Source organism: Rhinoderma darwinii, chromosome 5 (genome assembly GCF_050947455.1).
Source record: "Rhinoderma darwinii isolate aRhiDar2 chromosome 5, aRhiDar2.hap1, whole genome shotgun sequence".
NCBI classification, from domain to species: domain Eukaryota; kingdom Metazoa; phylum Chordata; class Amphibia; order Anura; family Rhinodermatidae; genus Rhinoderma; species Rhinoderma darwinii.
Genome location: NC_134691.1, coordinates 185078054 through 185095765, shown reverse-complemented (window position 1 = coordinate 185095765; position 17712 = coordinate 185078054). Strand labels below are relative to the sequence as shown.

Here is a 17712-nt window from a genome sequence, read left to right as displayed (position 1 = left end):
CTGACATCATTGTCGATATATGGACAGCGATGTCAGAGGCTTCCCCAGAGCAGAGCCTATACTAGCGCTCTGCCCGGGACTCTGCTCTGGGGAAGACCCTGACACACTGTCCATATATGGGCAGCGATGTCAGGGAATTCCACAGAGTCCCGGAGCAGAGCCGATACTAGCGCTCTGCCCGGGACTCCTCTCTGGGGAAGCCCCAGCCCAGACATCGCTGTTCATATGTGGACAGCGATGTCCGGGAATTCCACAGAGTCCCGGAGCAGAGCCTGTACTAGCTCTCTGCCCGGGACTCCTCTCTGGGGAAGCCCCAGACATCGCTGTTCATATGTGGACAGCGATGTCAGGGAATTCCACGGAGTCCCGGAGCAGAGCTGATACTAGCGCTCTGCCCGGGACTCCTCTCTGGGGAAGACCCTGACACACTGTCCATATATGGGCAGCGATGTCAGGGAATTCCACAGAGTCCCGGAGCCGAGCCTGTACTAGCGCTTTGCCCGGGACTCCGGCTCTGGGGAAGCCCCAGACATCGCTGTTCATATGTGGCAGCAGAAGCATTGTCTTTGAGACTCAAATTAATAGCGAATTCTTTGAACAAGTAATAAAATATTGGTGCTACAGTAGTCACATATTTAATTTTCCCGACCAAGGTTTCTTGTATTACTAACTTCTCATTCAGATCCTGCATACGAACAGTCAGGCGATGATGTGAAGTGTTGAACATAAACCACATTCTGCCTTGCTCAGGTGATAGGTTCCCTTGGGCCTTCCCTCTTTGAAGGTACTTTGAAGGGAGGATATACGTAGGTAGAAGGAGCAGGGACACCATTAAACTGATAAGACATGGTACCTACAGCTGGCCTAAAGAGAGCCTGTTAACACATGGTATAAATGTATAATGCATGTTCTGTTGTTGCTTTCTCCAAGGACAACCTCTACAGTTCTAGGCAGAATGGCTATATAAGGACCAGCTGTCCTCCCATGTGTCCCAGGAACCCACCACAGAGAGTAGTGATTTATTGTCTTCTTGAGTAGTAACTGGCTGGTTGCAGGTCTAGATCTTTCTGTGTGCATAACAATTAACATGACTTTTCATCAACTTCTCTTCATCAACCATTACCCATTGTCATTCTGATGGTAGCCCTGAAACCCATTGTTGGATCTGAGGGGATCCCTGGAATTCAGTTTGAGAAACAATGATTAAACTGAAGCAAATATCTTGTGTCTGGGTGCATAACATGAAACAGTATGTACATCTTAGATCACCCACTACACTGGTTACAATATTTGGTGCATGTATGTTTTATTGCTGCGGTTTGCACTGTGTATATTCATTTTACATGAATTTTATTAAAAACAAAATCATATACTGAAATCACTAAAGTAAAATCCCAGGTCACAAGGTTGAAGCTTTATCACAGTTTTTCTTACCATGACATGTTAGACTTCTGAATGCATAAAGTAATGTAAGTCTCATGTAGGAGGTGATGTATATGCTTAACACATTAATTTTAATTCACGTTCTTGTTTTGAGTTTGTTACCTTTAGTTCAATGATTAAACATCTCCCCTTTCTATTATAGTGAAATATCTCCTTTCAATATTTTACTATGTCATACAAATCAAAATAAATAACTCACCAGTATCTCTAGTCATCCATCTAAACTTTTGATTAAATCGATCTCTATCTCCATTGTCATCTTGTCATCAAATTGTGAACACTAAACTATGTAAACACCTAAGAATTCTTTAATAATTTCTCTTAAGTTTTTTTGTATTATTTAAGTAAAATTCTCTGCATACACTATTGAATCTCATGTAATTTCCAAAACAAAAGCAGAATTCTTAAAATAAGATCAACTATTAGATACCCATAAAGGGTAACAGGGTGGTGTCCATCCTCTACACTTATCAAACAAAGGGCAGCTACGCATTGCAGTGTAAGGGACACCCTAAACATTAATAGCTCTTGGTCCATCAGCTTGTATCACCAGTAGGGTATGTTTACATGTGGCGGATTCGTTGAAAAATCCATTCCATGCATGTGAATGGGGTTGTTTCTGCAGCATGGATTTCTGCAAGCTCTCTTCAGCCCAAGAAATGTTACCATCAAATCTGCCGCATGTAAATATACCCTTAACCCCGTGGCGCAAATCCACGTACAGTTACATCGTTCACGCTAACGTCTTAGCGCAAATCAACGTAACTGTACGTTGTGGTGATGGTGCGGGTTCAGCTGAGCCCGCGTCATCACCTATGGTTGTCAGCTGTATATTACAGCTGACACCCTGCTGTAATGGCCAGGTCCAAGGTAGCCTCTGATCCGGCCGATTAACCCTTTAGATGCCACGGTCAATAGCAACATCTTATTTTTTTTTAGCCGATCGGCACTCCCGCGACGCGATTGCATGGGTGCCGATGGTTGCTTTAGCAACCGGAGGCTTAACAGTGGCCTCCTGGTCTGCCAAGTATGGTAGCCTGCCAGAGAAGAGACCTAATAGACTTCCTGGCAGTGTATAGATGACAGCTCTAATACATTGCACTGCATAGGTAGTGTAATATATTAGTATAGCTATGAGAGGTGCAGGCCTTCCAGTCCCCTAGTGGGACAAAAAAATCAAATAAGACAAGTTTATAAAAAAGTTGGAAAAAAACAAACGTTTCAAGTTAGAAAAACAAAAATCGCCTTTTTTACCACAACAAATACTTTTAGAGGGAAAAAATTAAACCATTAAAGAAAGTGTACATATTTGGTATCACCGCACCCGTAACGACCCGAACTACAAGACTATCATGTTATTTTTCCCACACAGTAAAAAATAAAAAAAATACCAGAATCGCTGTTTTAGGTTCACCTCCTCCACCAAAAGGATGAAATAAAAAGTGATCAAAAAGTCGCATGTACCCTAATATGGTACCAATAAAAACAAAAGATTGTCTCGCAAAAAATAAGCCTGCACACATCTCCGTTGGCAAAAGTATAAAAAAGTTCTGCCTCTCGGAATATGGCGACACAAAATGTGCAGCGTGTGTTCCAAAAGGGAGATAAGATTGGGCACCATTTATCAGCGTGCAACTGACCACATATCTGTGGATTATTATTTATTTACATAGTTACATAGTTAGTAAGGTTGAAGACACATGTCCATCAAGGTAAAAATTTCTACACATAGGAGCTAATATTTTTTTGTTCTAGGAAATTATCTATGACTTTTTTAAAGCCATCTACTGTCCCTGCTGTGACCAGCTCCTGCGGTAGACTATTCCATAGATTCACAGTTCTCACAGTAAGGCTGGGTTCACACGACCTACTTTCAGACGTAAACGAGGCGTATTATGCCTCGTTTTACGTCTGAAAATAGGGCAACAATACGTCGGCAAACATCTGCCCATTCATTTGAATGGATTTGCCGACATACTGTGCAGACAACCTGTAATTTACGCGTCGACGTTTGGCAGCTGTCAAACGACGACGCGTAAAAATACAGCCTCGTCAAAAGAAGTGCAGGGCACTTCTTTCAGACGTAATTTGAGCCGTTCTTCATTGAACTCAATGAAGCACAGCTCAAAATTTACGGCTGTCAGAGAAGCCTCGCAAAATGCGAGGAGGAGCATTTACGTCTGAAACGAGGCAGCTGTTTTCTCCTGAAAACAGTCTGTCTTTTCAAACGTAAAAGCATGCTACCGTGTGCACATACCCTAAAGAAGGCTTGTCGCCTCTGCAGATTGAACCTTTTTTCTCCAGACGGAGGGAGTGCCACCTTGTTTTTTGAGGGGATATTACATGGAAAGGGATTTCACCATATTTTTTGTATGTGCCATTAATATATTTATATAAGTTAATCATGTCCCCACTTAGTCGTCTTTTTTGAAGGCTAAAAAGGTTTTTAATTCTTTTAATCTTTCCACACAACTTAGATTCTCCATGCCCCTTATTAGTATAATTTTGGTATAATAATGGGGTAAATGTATTTACCCCATTATTATACCACCTTATTATACCCTGATGTACTCCGCACCGCTTACATATGCATCATTAACTGAAATACCAATAAAACCCCAAACAGTACTACTACTAAGCAAAATCCATGCTCCAAAAGCCGAATGGCGCTCCCTCCCTTTTGAGCCCTACAGTGTGCCCAAACAGCGGCTTACTTCCACATATATGGCATTCCGATATCTGGGAGAACGCATTTAACAGTTTATGATGTATTTATCTTCAGTGGCACAAACTGGGAATAACATATTGGGCACTAAAATGGCATATCAGTGGAAAATTGCAATTTTTACTTTGCACCATCTGCTGCACATTAATTTCTAATGGGTGTAGTTTCCAAAATGGGGGCGACTACCTGGGGTTTTGTTTTACTATTTGACCTTGGAGCCCTGCAATTGTGGGCCAATGCTTCAAAAATCATTAAAATAGGCCTCAAATGTGCATGTTGCTCTTTCGCTCCTAAGCCCTGTCAAATGTCTAGGCAAATGATAAATTCCTTGAAGGGTGTAGTTTCCAAAATGGGATTAATTTTTAGGGCTCTCCACTAGTTCAGAGTAGTGCATACTTCACGGGCTCTGTAAATGTGACATGGAGCCTGAACACCAATCCAGCAAAATCTGGGCTTCAAAAGCCAAATGGCGCTTCTTCCAATTTGAGCCCTGTCATGTGCCCAAACAGCAGTTTAGGGCCACACATCGGGTATTGCCTTTCTCAGGAGTAAAAAATAACCGACACAATTTGTTGCTCAATTTCTTCCATTGCCCCTTGTAAAAATGAAAAATTGCAAGCTAAAACTATATATTTTTGTAAAAAAATTAATTTTTTCATTTTCACTGCCTAAATCTTAATGAAATTTATGAAACACCTGGGGGGGGGGCGGGGGGGGGCTCAAAATTCTCAGATGAATGCCCTAATGTGTATAGTTTCCTAAATGGAGTAACTTTTAAGGGCTTTCCTCTGTACTGGTACCTCAGGGGCTCTGCAAATGCAACATGGTGCCCAGAAACGAATCCAGCAAAATTTGATTGTCAAATAGAGCTTCTGCCTTTCTGAGCCCACCCGTGTGTCCAAAAAACAGTTTATGACCACATATGGGGTATTGCGGTACTCAGGAAAAATTGCTTTACAAATATTTGTGTGCTTTTTCTAATTTAATCCTTGTGAAAATTAAAAAAATGCAACATTTTAGTGGAACAAATGTTGATTTTCTTTTTCACTGCCTAATTCCAATAAATTCTGCAAAAAACCTGTGGGTCCAAAATGATCACTATACCCCTCAATATATTCTTTGAGGGGTGTGGTTTGCCACATGGGGGCCACTTTTAGGGGTTTTTCACTGTGTTAATCCCTCAGGGGCTTTCAAATGCGACGTGGCGTCGCAAACCATTCCAGATAAATTTGAGCTCCAAAAGCCAAATGGTGCTCCTTCCTTTTAAGCCCTACCTGTGGGGTCAAAATGCTCACTATACCCTTTAATAAATTCTTTGAGGGGGTGTACTTTTGCCAAATTGTGTCTTTTTTGGGGTGTTTCCACTGTTTTGGCCCCACAAAAACTCTTCAAACCTGACATGGTGCCTAAAATATATTCTAATAAAAAGGAGGCCCTAAAATCCGCTAGGTGCTCCATTGCCTCTGAGGCATGTGTTTCAGTCCATTCGCACACTAGGGCCACATGTGGGATATTTATACAAACTACAGAATCTGGGCAATAAATATTAAGTTGTGTTTCTCTGGTAAAACCTTCTGTGTTACAGACAAAATATCTATGTTCTGAAAAAAAAAAAAAATTCTACATTTCACCTCCACTTTTCTTTAATTCCTGTGAAACACCTAAACGGTTAAGAAACTTTCTAAATGCAGTTTTGAATACTTTGAGGGGTGCATTTTTAAAATGGGGTGATTTATGGGGGGTTTCTAATATATAGGGCCCTCAAAGTGACTTCAGAACTGAACTAGTCCCTAAAAAAAAAGGCTTTTGAAATTTTCTTGAAAATGTGAGAAATTGCTTCTAAAGTTATAAGCCTAGTAACACCCTAGAAAAATAAAAGAATGTTTCAAAAATTATGCCAATATAAAGTAGACATATGAGAAATGTTAACTAGTAACCATTTTGTGTGGTGATACTATTTGTCTTACTAGCAGATACATTTCAATTTAGAAAAATGCAAATTTTTGCAAATTTTCTCAAAAAATTTGGTGTGTTTCATAATTAAACACTGAATGTATCAACCAAATTTTACCAATGAGATAAAGTACAATGTATCACGAGAAAACAATCTCAGAATTGCTAGAAAAAGCATTCCAAAGATATTACCCCATAAAGTGAAATGTCAGATTTGAAAAAATTGGCCTGGTCCATAAGGCCAAAACAGGCTGTGTCCTCAAGGGATTAAAGTCACCTCATAGATGCCCCTTTTTTAAAGTATACTGAAGTCAGAGAGGGCAGCAGAGTGATAAATCCTTTTGATTTTCATCGACCTACACAAATTAATATTACTTTTTTTCCCTAGAACTCTAAGACTATGTTAAAACGCTTAAAAAAAAACGGCTGAAAATACAAAGCTGTTTTCAAGGGATAGCAGCCTTTGATTTTAGCCGTTTTTTAAGCAACTTGCGTTTTTTGCTGCATTTTTTACAGCTGTTTTTGGAGCTGATTTTCTATTGACCAAATGAAAAACGGCTCCAAAAACGGGTCAAGAAGTGACATGCACTTCTTTTTTTTACAGGCAGTTTTTTTAAACGGCCGTGTAAAAAAACGCCCCGTCAGAATGGAACACCGTTTTTCCCATTTAAATCAATGGCCAGATGTTTGGAGGCATTCAGCCTCCGAATATTTAGCCGTTTTTCGAGGTGTTTACGGCTCGAAAATGGCTGAAAATAGTTTGAGGGGCTGTGTTTTTGCTTTTTTCTTTACATATGAATGAATTTGCGCTTTGTAAGTATTTCTAGCCTCATTATCATTGGGGAGGTACAGTATAGATCACATTACACAGAAGTTCAGTTTAGAGCAAGAATAAGGCTATTTGTATAGGGCTCACACATTCTGATTATTATTCTTTTTGAAGTATAATAATGCAATAATAAAGCAATTCTTGAAATATTCTCTTCTCTGCTGATTCCCCAAAATGTGAAATAATTTGCGTTGCTTTACTTTATAAATCTTATTAAGGTTTATTAAGAGAACCACCTAGAAATTAAAAAAACCTTTCTAAATAAAAAGGCATGGAATTCACCCGTCTGCTATCATTTAATAATCGGTAGAACTCACTGGTGTCTGTGTGCACGCTATTAATACTAAACCATCTGGAGTCGGTTGCTATGAAGAAATCTTGGGTTGTTCAGTAAGGAGGTTTCCAAATGTAATAACTGCAGTTAAACTGCTTTCAGATGGATGTAATACAACAGTAATATTAGGCCGTTTTATTGTAAAATGTGTCCATATATTAAGACCATCTCAAAATGGCCTAACATTTAAAAGCCCGGAACCTGAATTTTAGATTCGGCCCGTTTACATCCCTTTTGAATAAAACATGCCAACCAAAAAAAACATCACATTTTACTTACTGCTCTGGTGAGTTAATATCTTCTATAGTATCTTTGCTGGTTCTGGATGATTCTATAGTGTTCCACTGCGGAGTCATATTTTGATCATGGTGATTTTTTAAAACGACCTTCTCTCCATCTGTAAACATGACAAATGAAGTTTAAGTAGCAGCAGCATTTTGCTTTTTTATATAAAACTATGCCAATACAATCACAGATAAACATGTTGCTTATGTTCTATAAGCTTACCGAGGAGTAAAATATATACAAGTTTTCGATCGCCCTACATAATTTTAAATACCAAGGCAAGATGCAGCCACACAAGAGTTGTTACATGCCAATTTCAACACTATATGTATGTTACCATCCTACACATATCAGGCAGCCATACAAATGTGCTGAAAAGTTCCTATAGTTTGAGCGTTTCTGTGATGCCACTGGTAGCTAGGTATTTAGTCTGCGGCTCCTTGAAGAAATCCATCAGTATCTCTAGTGCAGCTTGTGGTCCTGCCTCGGCAATCTACTAGATGTTTTCCCTTGTACCATTGCATGTCACATTTTGATATGGTCTTATCCTATTTTAGGAATTACAATATGCATTAAAGTGGGTTTCTTATTTGTGCTTCACATACAATCCGGCAGGTCTGATCTAGTTTGGCGTTCGTTCACACTTTACGGTGTATCCTATTGTGGATCAATGTTTGTACCTTCTGTATACAATGTTTTTAACTTTTTTGTCTGTTTGGTGTCAATAAAATGTTGCTATTTTTGAAATTCTCTGGATGTGCATGTCTCCTCTCTTGCCCTACTTTCTTTGGTAGTTACAGTTGTTTTTATAGGGCAAAGACTGTGCACTCCTTACATTGTCAGTGTGCCTGCCCATTGGTTCTTTTTCATACTGAGAGTTAATGACATTTAACAAAGAATGTGCATACCCCGCGACAGTTTCTTTCCATACATATCAAGAATTCTTCCTCACAACTCTATTCAAACTACAGTGATTTATAATAGAGAACTACAGATTGATTTCTTTTCACTCTGCAGAACGATTCTGTCAAGTTTGAGGAAATTTTTTTTTATAGAATCAAGGGCTTTGTGCTTGGAAAAACTTGTACAGTGCAGTGAAGAAGTATTTGCTCCTCACTTGATTTCTTCTATTTTTGTTAATTTGTCACATTTAAATGTTTCAGATCATCCAACTAATTTTAATATAAGATAAAAACAACACGAGTAAACAATAAAATGCAGCTTTTAACCCCTTAACGACAAGCCACGTACATGTACGTGACAGCCGTTAAGGGGAAGTGTGGATCGGGCTCACAGGCTGAGCTCGCTCCATACTAATCGGGTGACGGCTAAGTAATACAGCCGACGCCTCATTGCAACAGGCGGAATCAAAAATCACTTTGATTCCTCCCGTTTAACCCCTTAAATGTTGCAGTCAATTGCGATCGCAGCATTTAAAGCGTTAGAATCAGGAGGGGAGACCCCTCCGACTTGCCATTGGGCCCACATGATGCAATCACAGGATGCTTGTGGTTGTCATGGCAGCCTGGGGATCTAAAGGGGTTAAATGAGTGTTCCATTTATTGAGGATAAAGTTTTACTCAAAACCTGTATTACACATGTGAAAAATGTATTGCCTCCAAAACCTTATAACTGGTTGGCTAACAACTGGAAACAAATGTTCGCGATAACTTGCAATCAGTCTTTTATATCACTGTGAAGGAATTTTGTCTCACTCTTCTTTGCAGAATTGTTTTAATTTGGCTACATTGGAGGGTCTTTGAACATTAACTGCCCGTTTAAGATCTTGCCACAGCATCTCAATGAGATTCAAGTCAAGACTTTGAATGAGCCACTCCAAAACCTTAATTTTGTTTCTTTTGAGCCATTCAGTGGTGGATTTGCTTCAGATCATTGTCCTGCTCAGTGTCGGACTGGATTACCTATGGTGGATAGGAAATAATTATTGGGGCCCACCCTCCAGCTATATAGAAATAATGCGACCACTCTTGATTGTGTAGTAAAACGTGTGTAGTAAAACAAAAACCAATATTATCACCATACAGTGACTATATAGTGGTAGATACCAGTTCTACACAGGCGCTCTGCAGATCATATAAGTTAATACAGTACAGTGAAATTCAGTAACTTATCGGTGACGTTTTCTCAAATTGGAGTTGTTCACTTTCCCTTTTCTTCTTCATCCGGCCCAGACTGCCATGACTACTTATTCCAGCCACGAATTGCCTCTGCAGAATTTGCAACACAAACATCTTTGGCTCCTTGCTTTTCTAGCACCATCCCCACCTATTCCCTACCCTCTACAAAAGATAGCCATTTATAAAGCCCCAGATGTAAATAATTCCCCCCTTGATGCCCCACACTGTAATTTTACCTCCTTTTGGACACGCACACTGTAAAAATGCTCCTCTTAGAGCCCCACACAGCAATATTTACCTCCCAAAATAGTAATAGTTCCCCCTTTAGGCCTCACACAGTAATAGTGTCCCTTTGTACTCCCTACAAAGGAATCACTCTGTATGTGCTTCCACACAGTAGCAATGTCCCCCTTTTTTCCCATACAGTGGTTAGGTCCCCTTTGTGTGTCCCCTATAGTAGTTAGGCCCCCTTTGTGCTCCCATATAATAGTAAGACCCCCTCTGTGCCCCTATAAGCAGTTAGGCCCCCTTTGTGCTGCCCCTATAGTTCTTAGACCTCCTTTCTGCCGATATAGTAGTTAGGACCCTTTGTCCCCTACATAAAGTTTGGTTCCCATTTGCGCCATTAAAAAAACAAAACATTACCACGATGAGCAGATAGGTTGCATACCTGTTGTCCATGGCCTGGCACAGTGATGTCCTCTAGTAGGCCACAGGCCTTAAACCGTTTGTGGCCTACAAGAGTAAGCGGCAGGGCATGAAACCAGTGGCTCTCTGCTCCGCACCCGGAAAGAAGAAGCTCGGGTGCCTAGGCCCAACAATGGGCCAGTATGACACTGTATGTCATGAGGATGAAGCGTGGACAATCTCCTTTAGGATTTTTTGATATGGAGCAGAATTCATGGTTCTATGAATTATGACAAGTCGTCCAGGTCCTGCAGAAGCAAAGCAGCCCCAAACCATTAAACTACCATCACCATGTTTGACTGTTGGCAGGATGTTCTTATGAAGGAATGTGTTAGCTTTACACCAGATGTAACAAGACCCATGTCTTACAAAAAGTTCCACCTTGACTCTTTAGTCCACAGAATATTATCCCAAAAGTCTTGGGAGTCAACTAGATGTTTCTTGACAAATGTGAGACAAGGCTTTTTGTTCTTTTTAGTCAGCAGTAATTTGCGCCTTGAAACTCTCCCATGCCATTTTTGCCAGTGTCTTTCTTATTGTGGAGTCATATATATTGACCTTAACTGAGGCAAGTGAGGCCTGCAGATGTTTAGATGTTTGTCTAGGCTTTTTTGTGACCTGAATGAATCTAGGGTTCGATTCACAGTGGTACTCACTGTGGTTGACTGGAGTCTCAGAGCTTTAGAAGTGGTTATGTAACCCTTTCCAGACTTGTAGATTTCAATGATTTTGCTTGGCCTCTGTTTTTGAATCTCTTTAGCACGTGGCATCATGTGCTGCTTTTTAAGACCTTTCTAGCCTGATTCACATTGCCAGACAGGTTCTATTTAGGTGATGTTTATATTCAACAGTTCTGGCAGTAGTCATTCCTGGGTGTGGCTAATGAAATTTAACCCAATTGTTAATGGAATTTGGTTAACTGGTTGATTTCAATAGCTAAGGGGGCAATTCCTTTCTCACGTAGGGCCAGTTAGGGCTGAACAAGATTTTTCCTTTAATAAATGAAATCATCATTTAAAAGCATAATTTTGTGTTTACTTGGGTTATCTTTATCTAATATTAAAAAAAAGTTTTATAATCTGAAACAGGCAAGTGTGACAAATATGTAAAAATATAAAAAATTGGAAACACCGAACATAAAACCAATGGGCTAAATATGTAACAATAGAATTCCTCTTTACATTCAGTGTTTTAATAATATGGCACACTTCCGGACAAACCGAGTGATTTATTGGATTTCCCAGACTACTGGAAGTTTTAAAATACATACCGGGTTATCACAGGTTGCCTCCATTATGTCTCCAGTCCCTGCAGATGTTCACATCACAGATCTAATGCTAATTTTCTGCTTCATGCTGCTAAACTGAAGCTCTCATATTATAAATTCTGCTGTCTGATTAGATATATTCTGGACCATGAAGCAATATCCTGCTAATATAGCACATTTTAATGCAAGATTAGCAAAAATCCTGGGTACCCAAGTGCCCATTGTTTTGGCAATATAAATAAATATTTATTTAGCTTCTAGGTTAATTATTCTTCCCTATATACACAGTGTAGCATAAAGATATAAAGCACTACACCAATAGGGTATGTTCACACATAGCGTAAATACTGTGGATTTTCCGCAACATATTTCATTGCGAAAAACTCGCAGCATAATACAGTAGCAGCAGTGTGGATAAGATTTGAACAAATCTCATCCACACGCTGCGTAAAAAATCTGCAAAAAAGAGTTCATCAGTTGACCTGCGGTGCGGTTTTTCAATCCGCAGCATGTCAATTAATGCTGCGGAATCGCTGGTTTTCTGTTGAGGGCTCTCCCCATTGAATTGAATGGGCTGGTAAAATCCACAACAAATCGCAAATGTTTCAATTTTTGCTACTGAAAAGCTGAGATTCCACCAGAAAAATCGCATCTCAGAACAATAATAAAAGTTAGGCTGGGTTCACACGACCTATTTTCAGACGTAAACGAGGCGTATTAGGGCTGCAATACGTCGGCAAACATCTGCCCATTCATTTGAATGGGTTTGCCGACGTATTGTGCAGACAACCTGTAATTTACGCGTCGTCGTTTGACAGCTGTCAAACGACGACGCATAAATGGACTGCCTCGGCAAAGAAGTGCAGGGCACTTCTTTGCCACGTAATTTGAGCTGTTCTTCATTGAACTCAATGAAGCACAGCTCAAGATTTACGAGCGTCTCAGACGGCTCGCAAAATGCGAGGAGGAGCATTTACGTGTGAAACGAGGCAGCTGTTTTCTCTTGAAAACAGTCTGCCTTTTCACTCGTAAATGACAGCTAGCGTGTGAACATACCCTTCTACTCAATCAGATCTCTCTGCTTCTCTGTCCAGGCCGGCCTCCTGGGATGACGTTTCATCCAATGTGACTGCTGCAGCCAATCACAGGCTGCAGTGGTCATATGGGATGAAACATCATCCCAGGAGGTCGGACTTCTCGGACAACGAAGGGACATGTCGCCATGACTGGGGTGAGTTTGAGTGTTTTTTTTCTAGTGCTGCTCTCTGTAGCGAAAGTCCCACCCGAAGAACTGCACCACAATTTGGTATAATTTTCCGTCCGGAATTCCCTGGGGGGTCCATGACGGATGCACTGTGTACTTTTACGCAGCGTAACTGCTCTGTGTGAACATACACTTAAAGTCTGAGATTGATGCAGAGATACCAATATTGGCAAAATTCACGTTCATTTTGTTCCTTATTAATTCACTGAATACAAAGAAAACTGACACCCCCAATTTAAAGGGGTGTCAAATGTAGTGGTTTTCAAACAAACTGGAACGAAAGCATACTCTTGACTTGATGTGTTTTCAGAATATTGCTGCAAGAATAAAACTAAAACTTAAGTGTCTGCTGTCATCGCTAATTTCAATTCACATGCCTATCTTCATAGATGATATTAGAATAAAAGGATCCATTTCTTTGTTGTAAAGATTTTCATGTATTTGTATCAGACTCTCCACTAGGTGGAGATGATTACTAGAAGGATCACATTCTGAACTATAAGGCCCTTTTCACACAGAGTTGTTTGCAGGCAGAAAAAAACCTGCCCCAGAATTCCTTCAGAAACTTTGAGGCAGATTTTGGACTGCCTGCATGTATTTTTCTGAATTTTTCACCATCGAAGCTAATGCAAGGACCGTGGGCAAAACAACGGCGTGAAACCGGTCAGAAACTAGTGCTGCAGGTTTTTTCTGCCTCCCATTGATTTCAATGGGAGATCAGAGGTGGAAACCACGACAAGAAAGGACATACAGTTTTTTTTTTCCCCACGGGTGACCAAAAGCCGTCCAGGAAAAAAACGCCTCTTCCATCCATTGAAATCAATGGGGGGGGGGGGGGGCAATTTCGGGTGTTTTTTGGCGCTGATTCTGACACAGTTTCCACGTCCAAAATCAGCCCAAAATAACTCTGTGTAAACAAGATTGAGAAGTATTGTTATAGATTATTGAATGTTGTAATTGATTTTTTGTTGAAGCTTTTTTTGGGTTAAACAATGTAGTCTGTTTATACTTTCCCAGATTTATTTTTAACCCCTTAGCGGTTATTTTGATCCCGGCCATTTAACCCCTTAGCGGTTATTTTGATCCCGGCCATTTAACCCCTTAGTGCTGACTGTGGCATCTAAGGGATAGACAGATGCAGGGGATTGCCTTTGTCAGCCCATCCCCTCCCCTGTAAGTCTGCCATCTTACTAACCCTATTAGGCCTAACAAGATGCCTGTCAGCATTAGGCTGACAGACATAATTCACTGAAATACAAAAGTATTTCAGTGTTATTATATGAGCAATTGAGCGATCACATAGTCTAGAAAAAAATATATAAATTAAAGTCAATCATATAATGTAAATGTAATGATAGGGGTAGGGAAACGGACAAGTGAGCCCTAATCTACCCGCCACTCTGTCCCTGCCTACTTGCAACGACCCGCCCTAGGCGACGGAGTACAACTGGGCGGCGGTCCCTACGCTCAGTAAGTGAACGAGACAAACAGACAAGGGTAACAAAGCTAAGTCAAACCAGGAGTGCACGAGGTACCAAACGCAGAGCAGGAGAGTAGTCAGTAAGCCAGGGTCAGTATGGAGCAGGATCAAATAGTCAGAAGCTGTAGCTGGGCCAGGAAACCACACGGAAAGAATCACAAGCAAGGAGGAACAGGAAAGGCAGGTATAAATAGACAGAGGGCGGGAGCTAGCTGAGTCTGGCCAGGCTGCGATAGGCTCTCCCACTCCTAAGCCTGCCAGCCTGAGTGGTGGAAGCTGGAGTCAGTCTCAGAGAGATAGACTCAGGTGAAGACTGATTACCTCTGGAAGTTAACCCCGAAGCTGGACCTGGCAGATCCTTTACAGTAAAGTAAATGTTTAAATACACAAACTTTTAGGAACAGACAAACCTTTGACAATCTAGCTAGATCACCAGTGACCACATGCAAATGCTACATCAGTGAGTATACGTCTAAAGTTTTATAGTCTGACATAATTACAAATTAGGAATAAGAATACCAGGAGGATTTTAGAAGGGCAATTAGGCTTTTGGAAGTTAAAGCGCACCTATTATTTCAGATGAATTATCAGTATAAGCCGCCATGTTTGTACTTGAGTAATAATGGTATCTCTAATCACAATGTTACTTGTATTGTGTATTTTTCAGCAGTTTGCTCTTTCTAGCGGCTCCATCTCTAATTTTAAACTTTAAGGCTGGATTTACACACAATGCTTTACTGCGTTTCTTTGTGGGTTGTCTGTTGGCGTTTTTCACAGGTTGTTTTTTTTTAGGTCAAACACTATAGCTAGGTGCGAAACGCGCGTCGAGGTGTTTCTCTCTGAGACCTTTGACAGCCATCATGCCAGCCACAGGTAATTGAGATCATCCCATGTCTCTGACCAGATATGTGCATAATGTTATTAACATATCATTGTATAGACTGTGGAGTGTGTTAGGGGGATTTGGGATTGAGGCATAATATATTCTTTCTCTGTAGCTCTTTTCTACCAGTTGCATATTATACAATCATTATACCTTTATGGCTATGTTGGCACTTTACTGATGGTCTCAGAGCTATCATTTTAAATATGTTTTAATTTTGTATGTATATTTGTTGGGGTTCTAGGGGGGGTATCCATATTTATGGAATAATAGAGTAATTATTTTTTAGCAAATAATTGTCTAGAATTATTTTGTTGCACGGAATGTGCGTTTGAGACATACATAGGTTTACTGCAGCTAGATGTAACTTCAAAATCTTTAGTTAAATGTAGAAAACACTCGATACAAAGCGTTTTGGTTTGTGGCATTTAAAAAAAAAACAAAAAAAACAGCCTGCTCTGGGTATGGCAAGTTTTTTTTTTTTTTTCATTTTCCCCATGGGCTTCTCTACAGGAATTAAAAAATGAAAGAAAAAAGGATTGTACAAAATGTAAAAAAAAATTAAAAATGCCACTGAAAACATTTGTGAAAAACAACATGGAAAATGCTTGGAATTTATGGTTTCAAAAACGTTGAGAAAATAGTGTGTGCAGAAGGCCTCAATGAGCTCAGATTAGGACAAGTTGCTATGAGCCCATATAGCCCATAGTTTCTAATGAACTAGCAGAGGTTTCTGTTTAGTGTCCTCAGGGAAATCCTCATTACCTCCCAGCCTCAATACTGTGATGAATCATCTGCTCCTCTATGAGACATGGGAGATGGCGCACTGACTAAAGACCCCGACCCCCTTTACTTGTCCCACAGACACAGCAGAGTGTTTAGGACAATATTAATACAATTTTACATTGAGAAGTCTCAGCAGCAGTAGAACTATGTGTGTGAAGGCAAACCCCCCCCCCCCCGCCACACACTCTCTCTACAGATCTTCTCTTTGTAAAGTGGGTTGACACCAACGTCATTAGCTTCCATTCCAAAATGTAAAAATGGTCATACATTCGTACAGTAAATCAAAACTGAATCTCTAACTCCAGGCAAATACATAAAGTTTATCCACTAGTCAGATTAATGGATTATGCCATTGCTGGCCTGAAAAAAATGGTGTTAAGATATATTCCTCGATGCTAAAATTGGTAAAATATGCAGTTATGGCAAATAACAGGAAATGCAAAGCCCAAAATGTTTTGACTGGAATGTTCTTTTGGTTTCTTTTTTCTGATGTGAATAAAAACGCTAATATCTCTGTATGTAAAAAAAAAAAATACTTTGTTACTAAACTTTGCTTCTGCTCCAACATCTCATTTACTAATATCTGATCATTTTTACATTTCGGGTGGAAATCCTCTTGAAGTAAATTCTTAGCTTTTTCTAAAATAAATTTAGTTTAGACCAGTGGTTCGCAACCGGGGGGTGCCGCGGCATCGAGAACCGTCCACGGGTGTCGCAACACTCCGCTCATCCACTGGCATGAAAAAAAGCTTTTGCTTGTAGCAGACGTGATGCACGCACGTCTGCTACAAGTGCCGCCCACCACTTCCCGCCAGAAGAGCCTGATGAAGGGAGAGGAGTCATTAACGCTGCGGTCCTGGACAGGGTAAGTATGTGATTCCTTCCCCAGCAGTAAGAACACTTTTGTGCCGTTACAATCACATCTCTATGATGTGATTGTAGCGGCGTTATAGTGTGCTTACTGCTGGAAAAGGAATTAACTTCTGTTTGTGATGGTCATTACTGTGAGGGGGCTGATACTCATTACTGTGAGGGGGGATGATGCTCATTACTGTGAGGGGGGATGATGGTCATTACTGTGAGGGGGGCTGATGGTAATTACTGTGAGGGGGGCTGATGGTCATTACCAGTGGCGTATACAGACAGCTGTGGGACCCTGTGCAAGAATAGTACATGGGCCCCTTTCTCGCCAATATCTCATCATAAATCACGTCTTTCTTAAAATCTGTGAGGAATTGTTAGCCATAAAATTCATCAGATCAGGAATTTACATGCAATCAGACGAAGGCTGCTTTAAGCTGACAGTGGGCCCCCTTACCAATTGGGCCCCTGTGCAACGGCACAGGTTACACCAATGGTATCTCCGCCTCTGGTCATTACTGTGAGGGGGGTTGATGGTCATTACTGTGAGGGGGGTTGATGGTCATTACTGTGAGGGGCGCTGATGGTCACTACTGTGACGGGGGCTAATTGTCATTACTGTGAGGGGGGCTGATGGTTATTATACTGTGAGGGGGCTGATGGTTATTATACTGTGAGGGGGGCTGATGGTAATTTTTCTGTGAATGGGGGGCTGATGGTCATTTTACTGTGAGTGGGGGGCTGATGGTTATTTTACTGTGAGCGGGGGCTGATGGT

General features: G+C 40.6%; 1 protein-coding gene across 1 annotated transcript in view; it reads right to left on the bottom strand.

Annotated features, from left to right (window-relative positions):
• The window catches only part of GABBR2 (gamma-aminobutyric acid type B receptor subunit 2), a 656884-nt gene that overhangs the window by 21382 nt on the left and 617790 nt on the right, over positions 1–17712 (bottom strand). The window contains exon 18 of the mRNA XM_075826778.1: positions 7564–7681. Within this exon, the coding sequence (XP_075682893.1) occupies positions 7564–7681 (118 nt within the window). The remainder of the gene's footprint in view (positions 1–7563; positions 7682–17712) is intronic.